The 15,891-nt window shown below is 39.2% G+C and overlaps 1 protein-coding gene across 50 annotated transcripts in view; it reads left to right on the top strand.

Annotated features, from left to right (window-relative positions):
• RIMS2 (regulating synaptic membrane exocytosis 2) overlaps positions 1 to 15,891 on the top strand; it is a 483,921-nt gene that overhangs the window by 198,309 nt on the left and 269,721 nt on the right. For 49 of the 50 annotated variants that reach the window (XM_042785735.1, XM_042785734.1, XM_042785736.1 and 46 more), the window contains one exon: positions 8,433 to 9,358. In XM_042785735.1, coding sequence (XP_042641669.1) covers positions 8,433 to 9,358 — 926 coding nt within the window. Of the gene's footprint in view, positions 1 to 77; positions 358 to 8,432; positions 9,359 to 15,891 lie in introns of those variants that run through there. The other variant, XM_032988002.2, reaches the window with a different exon arrangement.

Here is a 15,891-nt window from a genome sequence, read left to right as displayed (position 1 = left end):
TAAATTCTTACTTGACCTCCAGCTATATACAGCACATGGTAACAGCATTAAACTATAACACTCCTCTCACGCTCTCAGTAGCTTCCCCTTGGGTCAGCTCTCTGACTTGAATTGCTGTCGTTTCATATACCAGACTTTTTTTTTTCTTAGATGCCTTATATTTTGTAATTGCATTTTGGGGGAAGGGAAAGGATTGTAAAATACATCTAAAAAACTATGTCTCAAAATTAAAAGACTGTTCGTATGATTTCACTGAACCTAGAGGATTAAATGCAAGACCTAGCCGGAACAGCCATTGATGTATTCTCATGAACCTGAGGCTTCCTACTTCCCAGATGTGCAGTGGCTGATCAGAAGGTAAAGCAGGGAGGGAAGCTGCTGAATGTCTTGTGTGAAAACAATGTGTAATGCTTGGTATCTTTTGTTCTTTTGGGGATGATTAGGAGGATATTTTTACTTTTAGCAAAAAAAGCTCAATGGAAGTACTGAAAAACTTTTTATTGTGCATCAGATATATAAGAATAGTATCTTTATTGTACTTCTCTATAAATTAGTGTTTTAAACTGTATTATATCTTTGATGAAAATATTTCTTGAGAAGTTGGATTTCTTTCCATAAAAATAGTATATGCAGAATTTTGGAATTTTCTTGTATTTTATGTTATTTGCAGTCCTTTTTAGTAACAGTTCAGTATTGTGTTAACTCATTCTTATGTTTTAATGTTTCTGTGACCTACTATTCTTTTAACATCCTGGGTTTTAAACTCATTTAAATCCTGCTGTATGGCAGCTGTTAATTGATTCCACACTTCTGCAAATGATTTCTATGGTGTCAGTACTGAGAGAGATAACTATAATGCACATTCTGATCAATTATTCTCATAAGAAATTTTATCCATTAAGCATTGTTTTTATGATTAGCATTTTTAACAAGAGATTTTAGCATTTTAAACAAGATATTTCTTGTTTATATATTAAGTGGAAATAATCAGCAAAATACTAATTTTGAAATGTTCAAAAGTAGACAAAAATCTCAGGATGTTTAATCTATTTGTAAACGGTAAGGATTCATCAATGTAGCTGAATTAACAGTAAGATTAAAACATAGCTATTTTATTTCTCTCTTTGCAGTTCTCTAAAATCAAACTGTATGATACAAGGGCTACTGAAAACTCAGTCAGAATAAAGGTGATCAAAGCCATTTCTACTGGTAGTCCCACTTTCCTATCTGTGATTTTCCTGATGTAATAAAAAAAAAGTGAAACAAGCTGATTACCTAAATATTTCTAGATTAGAAAGGGATACTTAAAAGCACTAGTCTTGATCATCAGTTCCTTGTTTCTTTCATGTTATAACTCTTTTCCCCACACAAATTGAAATTGACCCTTGAAAGCTGCAATGCTGAATTTTTGCTGAACTACTTGTATACAAAAGGTATGATTCTGAAGTAATCATATTGTTCTATATGTCTGTGCAATCATGTCAAGTTCAAAGCAAAGTTTTTATCAGTGGTGAATTTAATTATGTCAATGTTTTCTTGCTACAGATTTCCTTTCATTCTGTTGATACCAGCCTGCATTATATGAATTTATATTTTCAGATAAAGTCTAATAGAGATCAACATCTGCAGTATCACTCTCATGCTTCAATAAATTTTATAATCATCATTGTAAACTTAATTCATTATTGTTTAGAGATATTTAGCTGGAAGGTATTTTAATGGTTCAAAATATGGTTGCTATAAAATAAAATTTGTAAGGCATGGCTGAAATGAGAAAAGAAATAATGTCTTAGATGAACTTTACCTAGAGAATTACTTAGAAATCTGAGTGTTATATATACTTCAGGGCAGCCTGTTTAAAACTGTATTGGTGAAGAAATGTGATAAATACCTTTTCTTTTTATCCAAATAGGCTGTTTAAATGAATTACCTTGCAAATCATGCACTGGTTGCTTATGTTTTCTTTTTTTTTTGCTGGGGTGAGAAACCAAGGAGAGGGGAACAGAGAGATTGGAAGATTAATCTAGTATAAAACTAGACAGCGTAGAAGAACTGCAAAAAGAGATCTTGGTGAAAACTAGAACTGCTTAGAATTCAGAAAAAGCTATTTTTTTCAATAAGCTGGAGAGTGTGCAAAATGATTTCTCATGCACAATGTGACTCAGCAAAAGCAAAGGTTACAAGCAATGAATGAGAAAAGGAGTTAAATCAATACCAGTTAGTCTCTTAAAAACACTTCCAAAAATAGGTAAACATTTTGCAGGTTCTTCAGTATGGCAAAGGAAGTCTGTGGAAATGCCTTCATAAGAATACCAAGCAGTGGGAGAGTAGGACCCTCCCTGTGAAAGGCAGCCAGATCTTAATTTGGCATGGCAAGATTTCTGCATTCATTGCACTTGCTGGAGTTGTGGTTGCAAGGTCCGGAGTGTGTTCAACTCACCTTCATGCAGCCTAGGTACATTTTTGCAAGGTGCCATGATGGTGTTTTATCTGCTCCATCACTGTTGCTTTAAAATGTCTGTTAAATACAACACATAGAGTTATAAAAGTTTTGAATAGTAGAGCTATTCCTATATGATCACTCAGGAACCAACAAATGCTGTTTTCCTGACAGGATCCATATAGTAGAGGAGAGACAAAGCTGTGCTCAGTGTATTTGACGAGGTCTCTAACAGGAAGCTCTGTCTCGCATGGTTTTTGTGACAGAGTTCCAGTGGGAAATGTGAATTTTCACCTACTCTGAGTTACTCTTTCATGTACTAAAAGCATAGCATTTTGAAAACAGTTAAGTAAAATTACAGTATGTGCAGGAGAAATATTTTGGGTTTTAATTTTCCAGTCAGTTTTATTACTTGCTAGTTTATAGGAAATAGAGAACAAAATACGAAGGTATTGTCTAGTAAATTGTAACTAAGTCTTACAAATAGGTGACCAATATTCAGTTTTCAAGTAGCTCATGATGGCTCAGGCCCACTATTTTTTAATTGACCCAAAACTTCTTATGTATAAAAAATTTCTAAGTGGACATGAATTCAGGTACCTATATGTTTCAATGTATCTTCAGAATTATATTTTCTTACAGTTTTATTCTGTTCAAAAGTGTCTTCTATTGGTCTGAGAGCAAGATTAGTAGCCAGGAAGATCTAAGATCTAGTTTTGACAGTGATATAAATACTTTAGTTATTACAGTGTTTTTGAATATCTGTGGCTTCTGAAATGTGATGGCAACTTACCTTTAAAAATTTCCTTTTCCTCAGTACACTTGGAGTAATTTTTTAAAAATCTAAATCAAAGCCGAAGAGCGTTTTCTCTTCAAGGAAGAATACAAATGAATGTGAAAGACTTTCAAGCTATTTAGTTCCATTACTGAAATCAGATCCATCAGAGCAGAATAGCTGTCTTATATTCTTCTATGTCATATTTTAAGTACTTACTTCCTATTGTAGACTGGGTGAGTTGAATAATTTAACCTTATGAGCAGGAGGTCAGGTTACAGTTGAGCTATTTGCTTTTTCATAGTACTAGTGATATCTGTAGTGCACTGCAAATAAGGTTTCCATCAGTGTAAGTATAAGAGATGTGTATTAAAAAACCAAATGTTGTGTATTGATAAATTACAATTAAAAAAAAATATGGTGATAATTAGTAGAAAATAAATTTCAGTTTCTATATCTGAAAACATAATATTTATAGAATGTGTCTGATGGAGAGATTTGTGCAGGTTCTAGATTATTTTATTATTGTTTCAAAGTAGTAGTAATCACAATGGCCTGGAGGATTTTTCAGTGGTGTGGTAACCTTTGCAGAAGAGGTGGTAATCCTTCTGACAAGAGATATATAGTGCTTAGTTGAGCTGACAGCTGGAGGGTGTGTATCACAGCTGTTGACACACATTTAAAGTTATCTTAACCTTTAAGGTTCCAGGAAGGTCCTGGAAAGGCAGGAGTAGTCATTTTCCATGGTGTATCTAGCTGGAGGTATGTGAGGAAAGGCTTTTATTGAGGTGAGAAATGGATTAGACAAAGGCTCATGAAGGTGAGTGAGAATTAGCTTGTGATCTAAAAATAACAGCAGTTTTTAATAGTAGTGATTGGCCATAAGTTTTCATGAGTACTGTTTCTCCTACCATGATTTAATAACACTGCTTTAAAATGTATAGCATACTGTGTTTGTAGCAGGTATTTTTAAAATGAAAAAAAGTGACTAATGGTAAAGAGGGGCTAATGGTGTTGTGGTGACCAGTAAAGAAAATGACTGGCTTGAATACCAAGTGGTATGGTGGCTGCTGGGCAGGACGAAGCTCTCTCCTGCAGCAAGGTTTCTAGCCGATCAGGTGTACAGGTACAGTTAGTTTATTTCTGATGGATAGGATTACAACTTCTGGCATTTGATCCTGGTAGTGAAGGTAGATCCCTTCAGCATGGATTAAATTAATTAGAAAGGGAGTTTGATGATGCCAATCAACATTGGCCAGCAATTAAATTAGTTACTTTGATCGATCAGGCTGCTTTCTCTGAAGAAGAAGGTTACATTTTCAGGAAGGTCCTTTTTCTTGAATGTGGTCTACAAGTTGCCACATGCAGGGTACCTGTGTAAATCTTTTTCCTTCATGAAAGGCTGGAACAGATTGAGGACCCAGCTGATCTCTACATTAGTCAGCCATAGGTGGTGTTCCTATATCCATGTCTTAGCAACAAAATGGAGTCAAAGCAATGACTGCTTATGGTAAATATAACAGAAAGGATTTGAAAATGTTTGTGTAAGAGGTATAAAAATCTAATGTTAAATTGGCACATCCTCCTCTCGTTAAAATTGCTCATGCTAGAAAAAGGGTGGATTTTCTAGTAAATCTTGTTCCAGTTCCTTGGATGATGTGTTTTCCTAATAGAAGTATATTTGCCTCAGCCAAAAGTCAACAAGTTTTTACTCACAAATAAATTCCATGGTTTTTATCCCCTCAGCCTCCCCCCAGTGACTTTGTAGCAGCAATGTTTCTAAAAAGATTTGTCCATTATTCTTTGCATCCATACGAGGACACTGTGATGTGGAGTCATATATATATATATATCTGATCTCCTGTATGTAGCAAAACAATTCTTACTATTCTATTTATATTACTGTAGATCTATGTATACAGATGTTAAATCTTGAAGAACATGTGCACTCAATCTGCTTCAAGGCACGTGTGAGATTTGTCAAACTACACTCTGTACGGTTTTGTGTGTTATACAGTTCATGATGGGGTTGATCCTATATGTCATACTCACTAAAGTATTTTGATGTCTTGGAGAATCAAATCTATGCAAAAATCTGTGGCTGTGAATGCAACTTGATCCATATGTAATATAGACTGAGTATTTACACAGTGTGAATATTAACAGTAGAGTATGTGTATATTCCATGTGCACACATATTTGTCTGAATCTTACAATGAGATCCACATGGATGTATGCCATACCTGTTGAGTGCCATTTACTGCAATTGGATTTGCACAGAGATAAAAGATTTTGCTGATATGGGAACAGAATTGGGAAGGGGAAATGAGGCACATTCTTATTATAGGCATGGCAGAAATTTTCAGTGTTGTATGTAATTTGATATTGGAATAGCTTATTTTGGAATGTGGCAAATTTTTCATCAGCTGAAGTATTTAAAGGAAAAATATTTATCTTCCTTGGAGTAAGTTTCCCCATCTAATCTCTTGTCTTAATGAAAACTTCTGTGTCTTTGCAAACTGTCTGGCTTCTGGTAGTTCTGTTGTCCTAATTGTCTGTTCCCGTCGGCCATTCTTGTTTTAGACTTATGAAACTCTGTTCATGTCACATAAGAATGATTCAATTTGTGTCCCCAGTAGCAGAATCCATAGAGTTCTTGTTAAACTTACAGAGGTTATGATTTCTGCTGGTACGAACATGACACTTCAGTAAGACAAACAGGACATCTTAGCTTCACCATAAGCAAATAGGCATCCAAATGATGCTTATATTACTTGTCATACTTCACAGAAAGAGTTGCATTTTTGCAAGATTGAATTAATTTCCTCATTTACAGATGCCATTGTAAGGCTGGCATACTTTAATATTTACAAGGCAAGACTGGGTCCAAATCTTTCAAGCACAGAGTAGTGACCCTGTATGGTACCTAAGACAGGATGCCAGTTTGCCAGTCACCCCAATATTGCACACTCTGCTCAGACAGTTGTGGTTTTCCCTTGCTGAGCAGTGACTGCATTTCCTTTCTGGCTGGGAGAAGAGCATTTTCTCTCCTCCTAGCTAGGCAGAGCACTTTCTACTTCACTGGGCACCAAGGAGAGCCTGTTTTTCCTTCTCCCTTTCAGTAAATTGAAGCCTTTCCTTTCCTTATCACTTCTAGGACAACTGTGGCAACAACAGGTCTGTGGCTTTGCTCTCCTTTTTACTGTCCTTCCTGGCACTAGCCAGGATCTCCTGGTTGCTGCCTTCAAGTCTGCCCTTCAGGATCAGTGGCCATTTGTGAGGGTAGAAAACATTTTCAAAGGGATCTTAATTATAAAGATAGAACTAAGTGTAAGAGGAAAAGGCTGATAACACAAAAATAGGTTCACATACATATTTTCATTACTTAAAGCTTGAACTGATCTATCTTATTCCAGAGAAAGGCCACCTTTGTCTCTTTTATCCACGTCTGGGATCTTTGCTCCAGTTTCCTGCAGGTAACTCCTTCAGCTCCATCTGGGGTGAAGAACTAAGTATGAATCTGGACATGTCTGGAAGTAGCATTTTAAATCCTTGTTACCCTGTTAGGATTGATAAATCAAGATCTGAAGTTCCACTCTGTTTTTTCCCTATGAATCTTTATTTGATTGATCCCTTTATAATCAAGTAGAAAACAATGTTGTATCAAACAAACAGAACATATAACATTCATAATATATTCCAGACACATCCTCTATTAAAATACTACATATAATAAAATCACATGCTTCAGTCAATCCTTTGTCAGTGTCAGGAAAGAGTGTCTGTTGATAATTCTTTTGTCACCTTCCTCTGAAGTCTCAGGAGTGTCTATGGCTAGATACTGTCTATGACAAAGAGTCAGTGCTTAATGTGGTACAGGAACTCCATTCTGGTGTCTGACTGGTGTGTCTTGCTCAAATGCTTGGACTTATACTACTGCCTTCCTTACAGGGATGGAAGGATTTTTTTGTCAAGTCAGACAGGCAGGACTCTGAAGGTCTTTCCCTTCTTATACATCACAAAAAATGTTTTGTTTTCTGAGTTCAGGTCTTCTGAGATCATCTGATTTAGAGAAGTGCTGCCATTGGATCTTTGTCTGTCCTGTTTTCTGCCCTTGTCACTGTTTTGCCAATTGACAGGGTTAACACAAAGGACACAGACACCAAGCTGAAGAAATAGGCTTATTTTACTTTAGTAGAAATAGAAATTTTACTATAGTAGAAATAGCAGAAAGAATAAGCAAGGTAATGCACCTAGACATTACTATTTAAAGCTAGCTATAGTGATTAAGAAAGATACATCACCAATTGCCCTCATACTTTACCATCACCCAGACCCGTGCATCAGCTGGGGAGCCCCGTCACAGCGAAGGGTCGCAGAGCCTTTCCCAGCAATTGGGAAGTCCTACGCAGGGCGTCTGCTCGTAGGTGAGGTCTCCATCTTCGCTGTGAGAGGGTCCAGCTTTTATACAGTTTAACAAACAAGTCTAAACAAAACGCACAGGAGATATCTGGTAGATTGATATGTCTCACTCAGGCATGTCCGGATCTGGCCAGGATCCGGGCATGTCTGCGGAGTTTCTGTTTTTCTTTACATTTGGGATTTATAGTTACTTCCTATTGTTTACTTATAGTTCCCAAGGATTGTTCCCAGGGTTACATTTTCATGCTGATAAGATACTGGTTGCTTCAGTCTGGTTTGAGGCCTATGTTTCAGTCACACATCATAATTTTGTGTGAACTGAAATGTATGTTTTTAAGCAATAATGGTTGCTAAAAGATCCAGCTAACTGAATGATCCATCTAGCCTTAATTTCCATGGTGATTATAAACCTCTATGAAAAAGAAATATATGGTCCAGTTATATTGCTGTAAAATGATTACAAAGGATTACAAAATTTTTGCACTTGTAAAGCAGTTATGAATACAAAGTAGCATAAGTATTGTATTCTACATTTTATAATGTTGCATTAGCATTTTTCCTTAACAGCTGTTTTTGATTGAAACTGTGCACTATAAGCAGATTTGTAGCATGACATGCTTTCTTTAATTTAGTACAGAAAGTGTAAGTGCATTCACAAAGAAATGCAGTGAACATTTTGTTTGTTTTTTTTTCATCAGTTGATCATTCTGTCACTTAATTAGCATTAACTGTATATTTGTGCTACAGGAAATATTGACAGAATTCTCTTTCTTCTTTCTTGTCATGCTTATTTAGGAAAAGAAGCCCATCAATATCAAGAGAACAGAACAGAAGATACGACCAAAGGGACGAGAGAGACGAATATTCACAGTATGCTACATCAGACAGTGCGATGCCCAGGTCACCATCAGATTATTCAGATAGGCGGTCGCAGCGTGGGCCTCAGTTATATGAAGAACCCGAGCTGGGTGATTATAGAGATTCCAACAGAAGGAGTCGCAGGTGTTCCAAGGAGTATCCGGTAGAAGAGGAAGATGCACAAAACAGAGAAGAATATGAAAGACAGCGGAGGGAAGAGGAATACCAGGCACGATACCGAAGTGATCCTAATTTGGCTCGTTATCCAGTCAAGCCACAACCATATGAAGAACAAATGCGTATCCATGCTGAAGTGTCCCGAGCACGTCATGAACGGAGACATAGTGATGTCTCATTGGCAAACACTGAGTTGGAAGATTCTCGGATGTCTATGCTGAGGATGGAACGACCGTCAAGACAAAGATCAGTGTCTGAGCGCAGGGCTGCCATGGAAAATCAACGTTCATACTCTATGGAAAGAACTCGAGAGGCTCAGGGACCAAGTCCCAATCGTCAGAGGACCACAAATCATAGCCCTCCTACACCTAGGAGGAGTCCGATTCCTCTGGAAAGACCAGACTTGAGGCGCTCTGATTCATTAAGGAAACAACACCATTTGGATCCCAATTCTGCTGTACGGAAAACAAAACGTGAAAAGATGGAGACCATGTTACGGAATGATTCACTCAGCTCAGACCAGTCTGAATCTGTAAGACCTCCACCACCAAAGCCCCATAAAACGAAAAAGGGAGGTAAAATGCGCCAGGTTTCATTAAGTAGCTCAGAAGAAGAATTAGCATCCACTCCAGAATATACGAGTTGTGATGATGTAGAGATTGAAAGTGAAAGTGTTAGTGAGAAAGGTAAGTTTTCTAATTTTCTGACTGCTTCAATATACAGAAGTGGTTTAGTTTCCATTCCATTTTACGCTTATTTTACCTATTAGAATTGATTGCAAATACATACCTACAGCCCTTCACAGGTGACTCAAGTTTGTTGTGATATGAGTTGTTTTTTTCTGATTTTGTTGTTTCATTTACTTAAATCTAAATTTAATGATTTACATGGAAAAGAACATCATAGCTACTAGAAGTATTTTGATATGCTAAAGGAAAAAACATGCCTATTGAAAAACCTGTTAATTAAATCTGAAAACTATCTAAAGCTGGGCTGTCATATATGGTCATGATTTCACGTCCATTAATACCAGATTTACGTACTCCTGGATCACACTGATCTGGATATTTGATCTGGATCAAGTGTGGGTGCATGACCACGTTTCTGTTGAATTAACTAGAGCACAGGATACAGAGCTCATGCCAGTTTCATGCTGGTTGCTGCAGGTTAAAGAGCATCTGATCTGCAAAAAAACCTGTGTGTATAAAGTTAACCCATTCAAGATTCTAAACAAATTTAAAATGACTGATGCAGTTTATACCAGTGGAGGTTTTTTTTGCTGTGGGGCTATGGTGCTTTCTGGTTTTAGTGATTTTTAGGACTCATGATGTTGGATTTACTCCATTGCCAGAAAGAAAAGCTAAGATTAATTGAAATGATGTCCAACCTATCAAAAGGCAATGTATGACTTAATTACGAAAGCATTGGGGATGGTCAGTTTAAACTGAAATAAATTAATAATATTTGTTTGCTTCCATTCAAATAGGTTGTTGGTCTAAAGTACAATAGTTATAAACTTCTTTCAGTTATTATTCTTATGCTAGTGCACCTTTACTAATTCTCATGGTCATCTGCTTTTGTGGACTGGGATTAGAAAATTTGATACTTTTTGCTATTAATATTGCTATCAGTGTTTTTCTGAAGCAAATATTTAATTAGAGGTAGTGAAATAACTCTTAATTTTCATATTTCAATAGCTATAACCATGGTCTGATAACTAAGGAGCAAGATAGTTTAGAATGGAAGGAAATTTCACCTGGGACAAAGTAGCCAGTTATATACACTTACATAAAACTGTGACCTTGACCCCCTTAGTCTTCCTGATGAATAGAAGAACTTCAATCAACTTCAGGGTGTTCACGATTGTGTTCTTAGTAGCAACCTTGAGGAAAATAGAACCAATCGATATGTGGGAAGTAGTAACAAAGTGTTTATTTAATGAAGTTCAGCATAGGAAACATAGCATACAGAATAATACAGAAAAAATATATTTTTTGTACAGAAAACATATACATTTACAATATACTATACCAACAATGTTAGATTATCTGTCATCATAATAATCTGACATAAATTATAGCTTTTACTTAAATAATTTTGTACTTTATCTGTCAAAGAAAACATTATTGATAACAATAGTTAGTAATAATGATAATGTCATGTCTGTGCTGATTTCTGAAGTAGTGAATGAAGCTAAATAGAGCATATGTTTTATAAATGAATAAGAAAAGCTTGCAAAATTTTAGGGGGAAAAAATGCTCTGTTTTATGTTTTGTCAGTCTTGACTGAATTATTGTAAGCAGTTTTCATGACATCTAGAGTGTAGCTGTGTCAGCATGGCCCAGTGGTGGCCTGTGGCCGGAATCGGTGTGGAGAACAGCTTTGGTTTTTCACAGAGGAAGAGGGCAATTGCTTGAACTGGGGGAGAGGTCTGACTGCTGCTGACTGCGCCTGCTTCCAGCCTCAGCGTGGGGGTCCGGTGCCTGCCCTTGCCGGTGGGCTGGGAGGCACTGGCCGTGCATGGAAGAGGCAGCCATCCCAGCAGTAACGCCTGCACCCAGAGCCAGAGCCAGCTGGTGCCAGCCTCAGCAGCCCTGGCCACGTTACCAGACAATACCCTCAGCCCCATTCATACCTCCCCCCCACTCCTTAACCCCTGGAGCCGAAGTTCCAGGAAAGTATTTTTTTTGAGTGGATTTGGGAAGATCTGGATTCTGCTAGGCATGCGGGAAGAGAGAAAAGATCTGCTTGGATGAAGAGGAAGAGGGAGGTCTCGCCACCTGGATCCAGCCTTCACAGCCGTAGACCCACAAAGTCCTATGTAATTCTTTCTATTTTCATCAATCTCTCTTATCATGTAAATCAGCCTGCACTCATAGTCCCTATAAGCAATTTCTTCATGAATACCACCAAAAGGAATCCAGCACATAAGCCCCCATCAGTTTTCCTTGTACTGCAATACATTATTTTCTTAATTGATAAAATACAATTAATTATTTTAAACACATCCTATAAAAATGGGCTTCTCCTCCCCCCAAATTACTTGCTTTCTGCCCTTCAAAAACTCCCTAGACCCGAGGATTTCTCAGCTGACCTTTTAAGCTGCATACAAAGTCTGTTTCGCCAAAGATATAATGCTAAATATAAAACATTTGGCCTTGGAGTGATGAAGGGTGGCAATGTTAGTGAGAATTTGGATGCAGTAATAATGGGTTCTCCAAAAGAGGAGAATAATTTGTTCTCAATCTCTTTCTCTATGGAGTACCCATATCTTTTCACAGATTCTGCAAATAAATATTAAGAACTGCTCAGCTGTGAGGAGCAGCCTGGGCCTGTGCTGCAGGAGAAGCTGTTTGCTGAATTATGTCTGAGATTTTAGAAGGCCCTGACACTGCTGTTAAGAAACTAGTCTGATAATTGTGAATTACGTGAAAATGTAGGAAAAATTGCAGCAACATGCTCTTAAAAGGGCTGAAAGTTTGCCTTTTTAAGCTTATATCCGAAATGAAAGGATTGATAAATATATATGGTTGGAACATATATATGCATACAAAATGAAGATAGCCATTTCATTTTACAAGTCCAACAGAGACACGGATGTGGATTAAGATCTCTGGGAAGAGCATCTGTTATTACTGAATGCCTGTGACTTTAAGTATTTGGGTCTGGTCTCATTTCAGTAGCTGTCTGCTTTAAGGTAACTCTTTCTTTGATTTTTAAAAATAGAACATAATTGTTTTCAGGGAGGGGACAAGGCAAAATTATTTTTCTTCATGTTTCTGGTAATGGCTAGAGTAATCATTGCCTTGTGTTGTGGTTTGAGCCTAGTTGGCAGCCAACCACCACGCAGCCACTCTTTCTCCCTTCTCTTTGGGCAATAAGAAGGGACAGAGAGCCAGGCTTGGGGTTCGAGACAGGACTGGGATGGGGAAAAAATCACCCTTTATGGGCACAAGCAAAAGGCACGCTCGTTAGGGGAAGAAAAAAAGAACATACATCTATTACAGACACTAACAACACGTAACAGAGTAGGACAGTGAGAAGCATTGCCACATCTTGAGAACACCTTCCCCTCACCCCTCCCTTCTTCCCAGGCTCAGCTCTGCTCCCGATATCTCTACCTCCTCCCCACAGCGGTGCAGGGGCAGGGAATGGGGGGTGCAGTCAGTGCTGCCACTTCTTCTATCTTTGGTGGGGGCAGCTTCTGGAACTTCTTCCCCCTGCTCCAGCATGGTCACCCTCTCACAGGAGACAGTCCTCCACAAACTTTCTCTGATGTGAGTTCCTCCCACGGGCCGCAGAGTTCCCCACACTGCTCCATCGTGGGTCACTAACTTTCTCCGACTGGATTCTCTCCCATGGCTGCAGCCCTTCCTGAGCTGCTCTGGCATGGGACTCCCCCGCATGCTGCAATCCTTCCAGCACTGAATTACAGCAGCGGGGCTACCTTTTCCCATGAGACCCTGGCCTTCTTCGGGCACAGCACCTTGATTATATCAGGCAGAAGCCACAGGCCATAAATCAGTGTCTGCTCCACCGTAGACCTCCATGGGTGGCAGGGGGGGGCCGCCCTGCCGTCTCACCACAGGATACAGGGGGGGTCTCTGCTCCGGCACACCTCCCCCCTCCTTTCTTCCTCCGTTCCTCCACTGACCTTGGTGTTCACGCAGCTGCAGCAGCTCCTCCTCACAAGTCCCACTGCCCGTCACCACGTCCCTTCTTAAATACATTATCGCAGAGGCACAGCCGATTGTCTCAATTTCCCAAACAGAAGTGGAGCTGACTTGGAGCTGGGGGAGCTTCGAGAAGCTTCTCACAGGGGGCCGCCCTTATATCCCCCTCCCCTGCCACCAAAAACTCCACCACTCACTCAACCCAGGACACCTTGGAACGCTCCTGCCTCTTCTCTATGGGGGACAAGGGAAACTGTGAGCAGAGAAACCTGGTGAACACCCAGACAACTCTCAGGCTCCCAGCAGGCATCCATGTGAAACACAGGCATGGTGAAGAAGCATTGTAGATCGAGATTTGACTGCATAAGAGAATAGCTGGATTCTTAAGATACTGCATGGTTTTTGTAATGCAACTACATTTGGACCAGGAAATTTGGGTCATACACTAAGCAGAGGACTGGCATATTGGAATGGGAATCAGGAAGCTTCAGGAAGATGAGCAGACAGGAGGAGGAAGTTTAGGAACTGTGAAACAAAATCTCACTGGGTGGCTGGAAACCAGTGGATTGAGGTGGAAACTGAGGCTGAAGACGAAGAGGGGAGAGCAAATCTGGTAGCAAGTAAGCTAAACCTGTGACCTGTAGTTTGGAAAGAACAGATAAAATGAAGGAAACCGATCTGATAAAGGTAACTGGGAATGTGAGATCTGGAGTATAGGCTAGAGGATTCTGAGATTGGCTGAGAAGCAGTTTGGGGGAGATGGTGAGCAGTTGAGAAAAGAGCATTCCAAGAGGACAGGAGGGCTGAGATGGGCTTGGAAGCTTTGGCAAAGAGGGGACTGGGAGACTCCCTGAGCAAGGAGTGTGGGGCTGGCACATTGATGTGGAGTGCTGAGAGAGGGTTTGGCAAGGTGAGAAACACAGGACTATGGTGAGGAGCCAATGGTGTGACAGACCAGTTTATTCTTTAAAAGTTCAGGAAGCAATGCATGATGACAGTGTAAAATGGACATAACTGAGATTATAAACAAGTGTACTTGAAACTTCGGTTGTGCCAGAATTAGACTTGTTTTGCAGATTGGATTCTGTGCAGGTCTTTATACATGTTAAAACTTTCCTTAGTGACATAACTGAATCCTAATTTACTAGATGGCCTTTGCCTTTTGCTGTGCATAGGATGAAAAATTCTTACTTAATGTGCTATTCAGAATTTTCTGAAGCTCCAAAGATTTTTTCCAAGTTATCCAAGGGACCTTTCTTTACTCTTGCTGTGAATATCAGGCTTCTGAAGCTGCAAAGACAGCGTCTCCATTTGCAACACTTGTTGCCAGTCCTGAACATAAGGGTAGCAAACAGTCCAAGGCTGTACCTCCAGGGCAGGATTCCCTATGTGAGGAAATACACTTTGCAGAGGGAAAAAAAAAGGTGACCATATGTTTTGGACCAAAATATTAGGTATATTTTTATTTTCTGTAATACTGAAAGAACAAAATTGCTTAAAATGTTACAGCAAAACAATTCTTGAAATGCCAGTGCTTTTATAAAATTGTAAATTTTAAATGTCAATAAAATGGATCCTCAATCAGCAAACATAAATATCACAATGAATTACTTTTAAATGTTCTAGATTTTTCAATTCATCAATTTTTCTCAAACTCATCTCAGTTTACTTGGTTCAATTTCAGTGCTTGGAGAAACACGGTTTATAAAGTAAGAACAGTTGTGTTAGTTGCAGTAGAGTGAACATTGAACTGTGTCACCTACACAGCTCCAAATGAATCTATGTTTTTTTGTGGTATGCAAGTTATGCCAAGCTGTCTCCATTTCTTGTCCAATTAAAGTGTCTTCTATTGTGAGGGAATATTAAAGTATTTTATATTTGTATTTTCAGTTAGATGTTTGTCAGTGCAGTTGTAAGGAATAGGCCTTAGGGAAGGTTTGAAAGGGCCCCCATAGTTTGTCAGGCGGCATGAAGCAGATGTGAAGCAGAGTGCTACAGTCTTGTTCTGTGTGTCTACAGGCTTTCCAGGTAGAGTTAGAAAATCAAACAGTACCACTGCCCATATATTCCTGGAGGCAATACTGTCACACCTGCAGTGTGCCAACGTGCCAGTCTGAAGAGACTTGCCACAGCCACACTCAGGAAAGCCAGTGGTCCCTGGGGCTGTTGTACCCCCCACTCAGAACACAGGCAACGGAGAAGCAACCTGTGCTGGAGCTGGGTTTCCTTCTGCTCCTTTCCCAAATATTTGAGGGTCCTGACTGTCCTAAAATTCTTTACAAAGCTCTCAAACTCCAGGCTTCCAGCAAGAGACAATGTCTACGTGGAAAAAGATAATTCATTCAAGGAAATCTAGGCCTGTGATAGCTCTAAATACTGCTCTGATTTGCTCTAAATATAAAGTAGGACATAGTAGATTTTTCCAATGGTGGCAAACAGTTCAGCTATACGCACATACCATGCTCCCAGCCACCCTCCCGAGCACCCTCCAAGAGGTATCTGTTTGCACAGACGGTGGCTGACATCTGGTGTGGGTGGAATCTGTG

This window comes from Tyto alba, unplaced genomic scaffold (assembly GCF_018691265.1).
Source record: "Tyto alba isolate M040663 unplaced genomic scaffold, T.alba_DEE_v4.0 Super-Scaffold_9, whole genome shotgun sequence".
NCBI classification, from domain to species: domain Eukaryota; kingdom Metazoa; phylum Chordata; class Aves; order Strigiformes; family Tytonidae; genus Tyto; species Tyto alba.
This window is presented reverse-complemented; position numbering and strand designations above follow the sequence as displayed.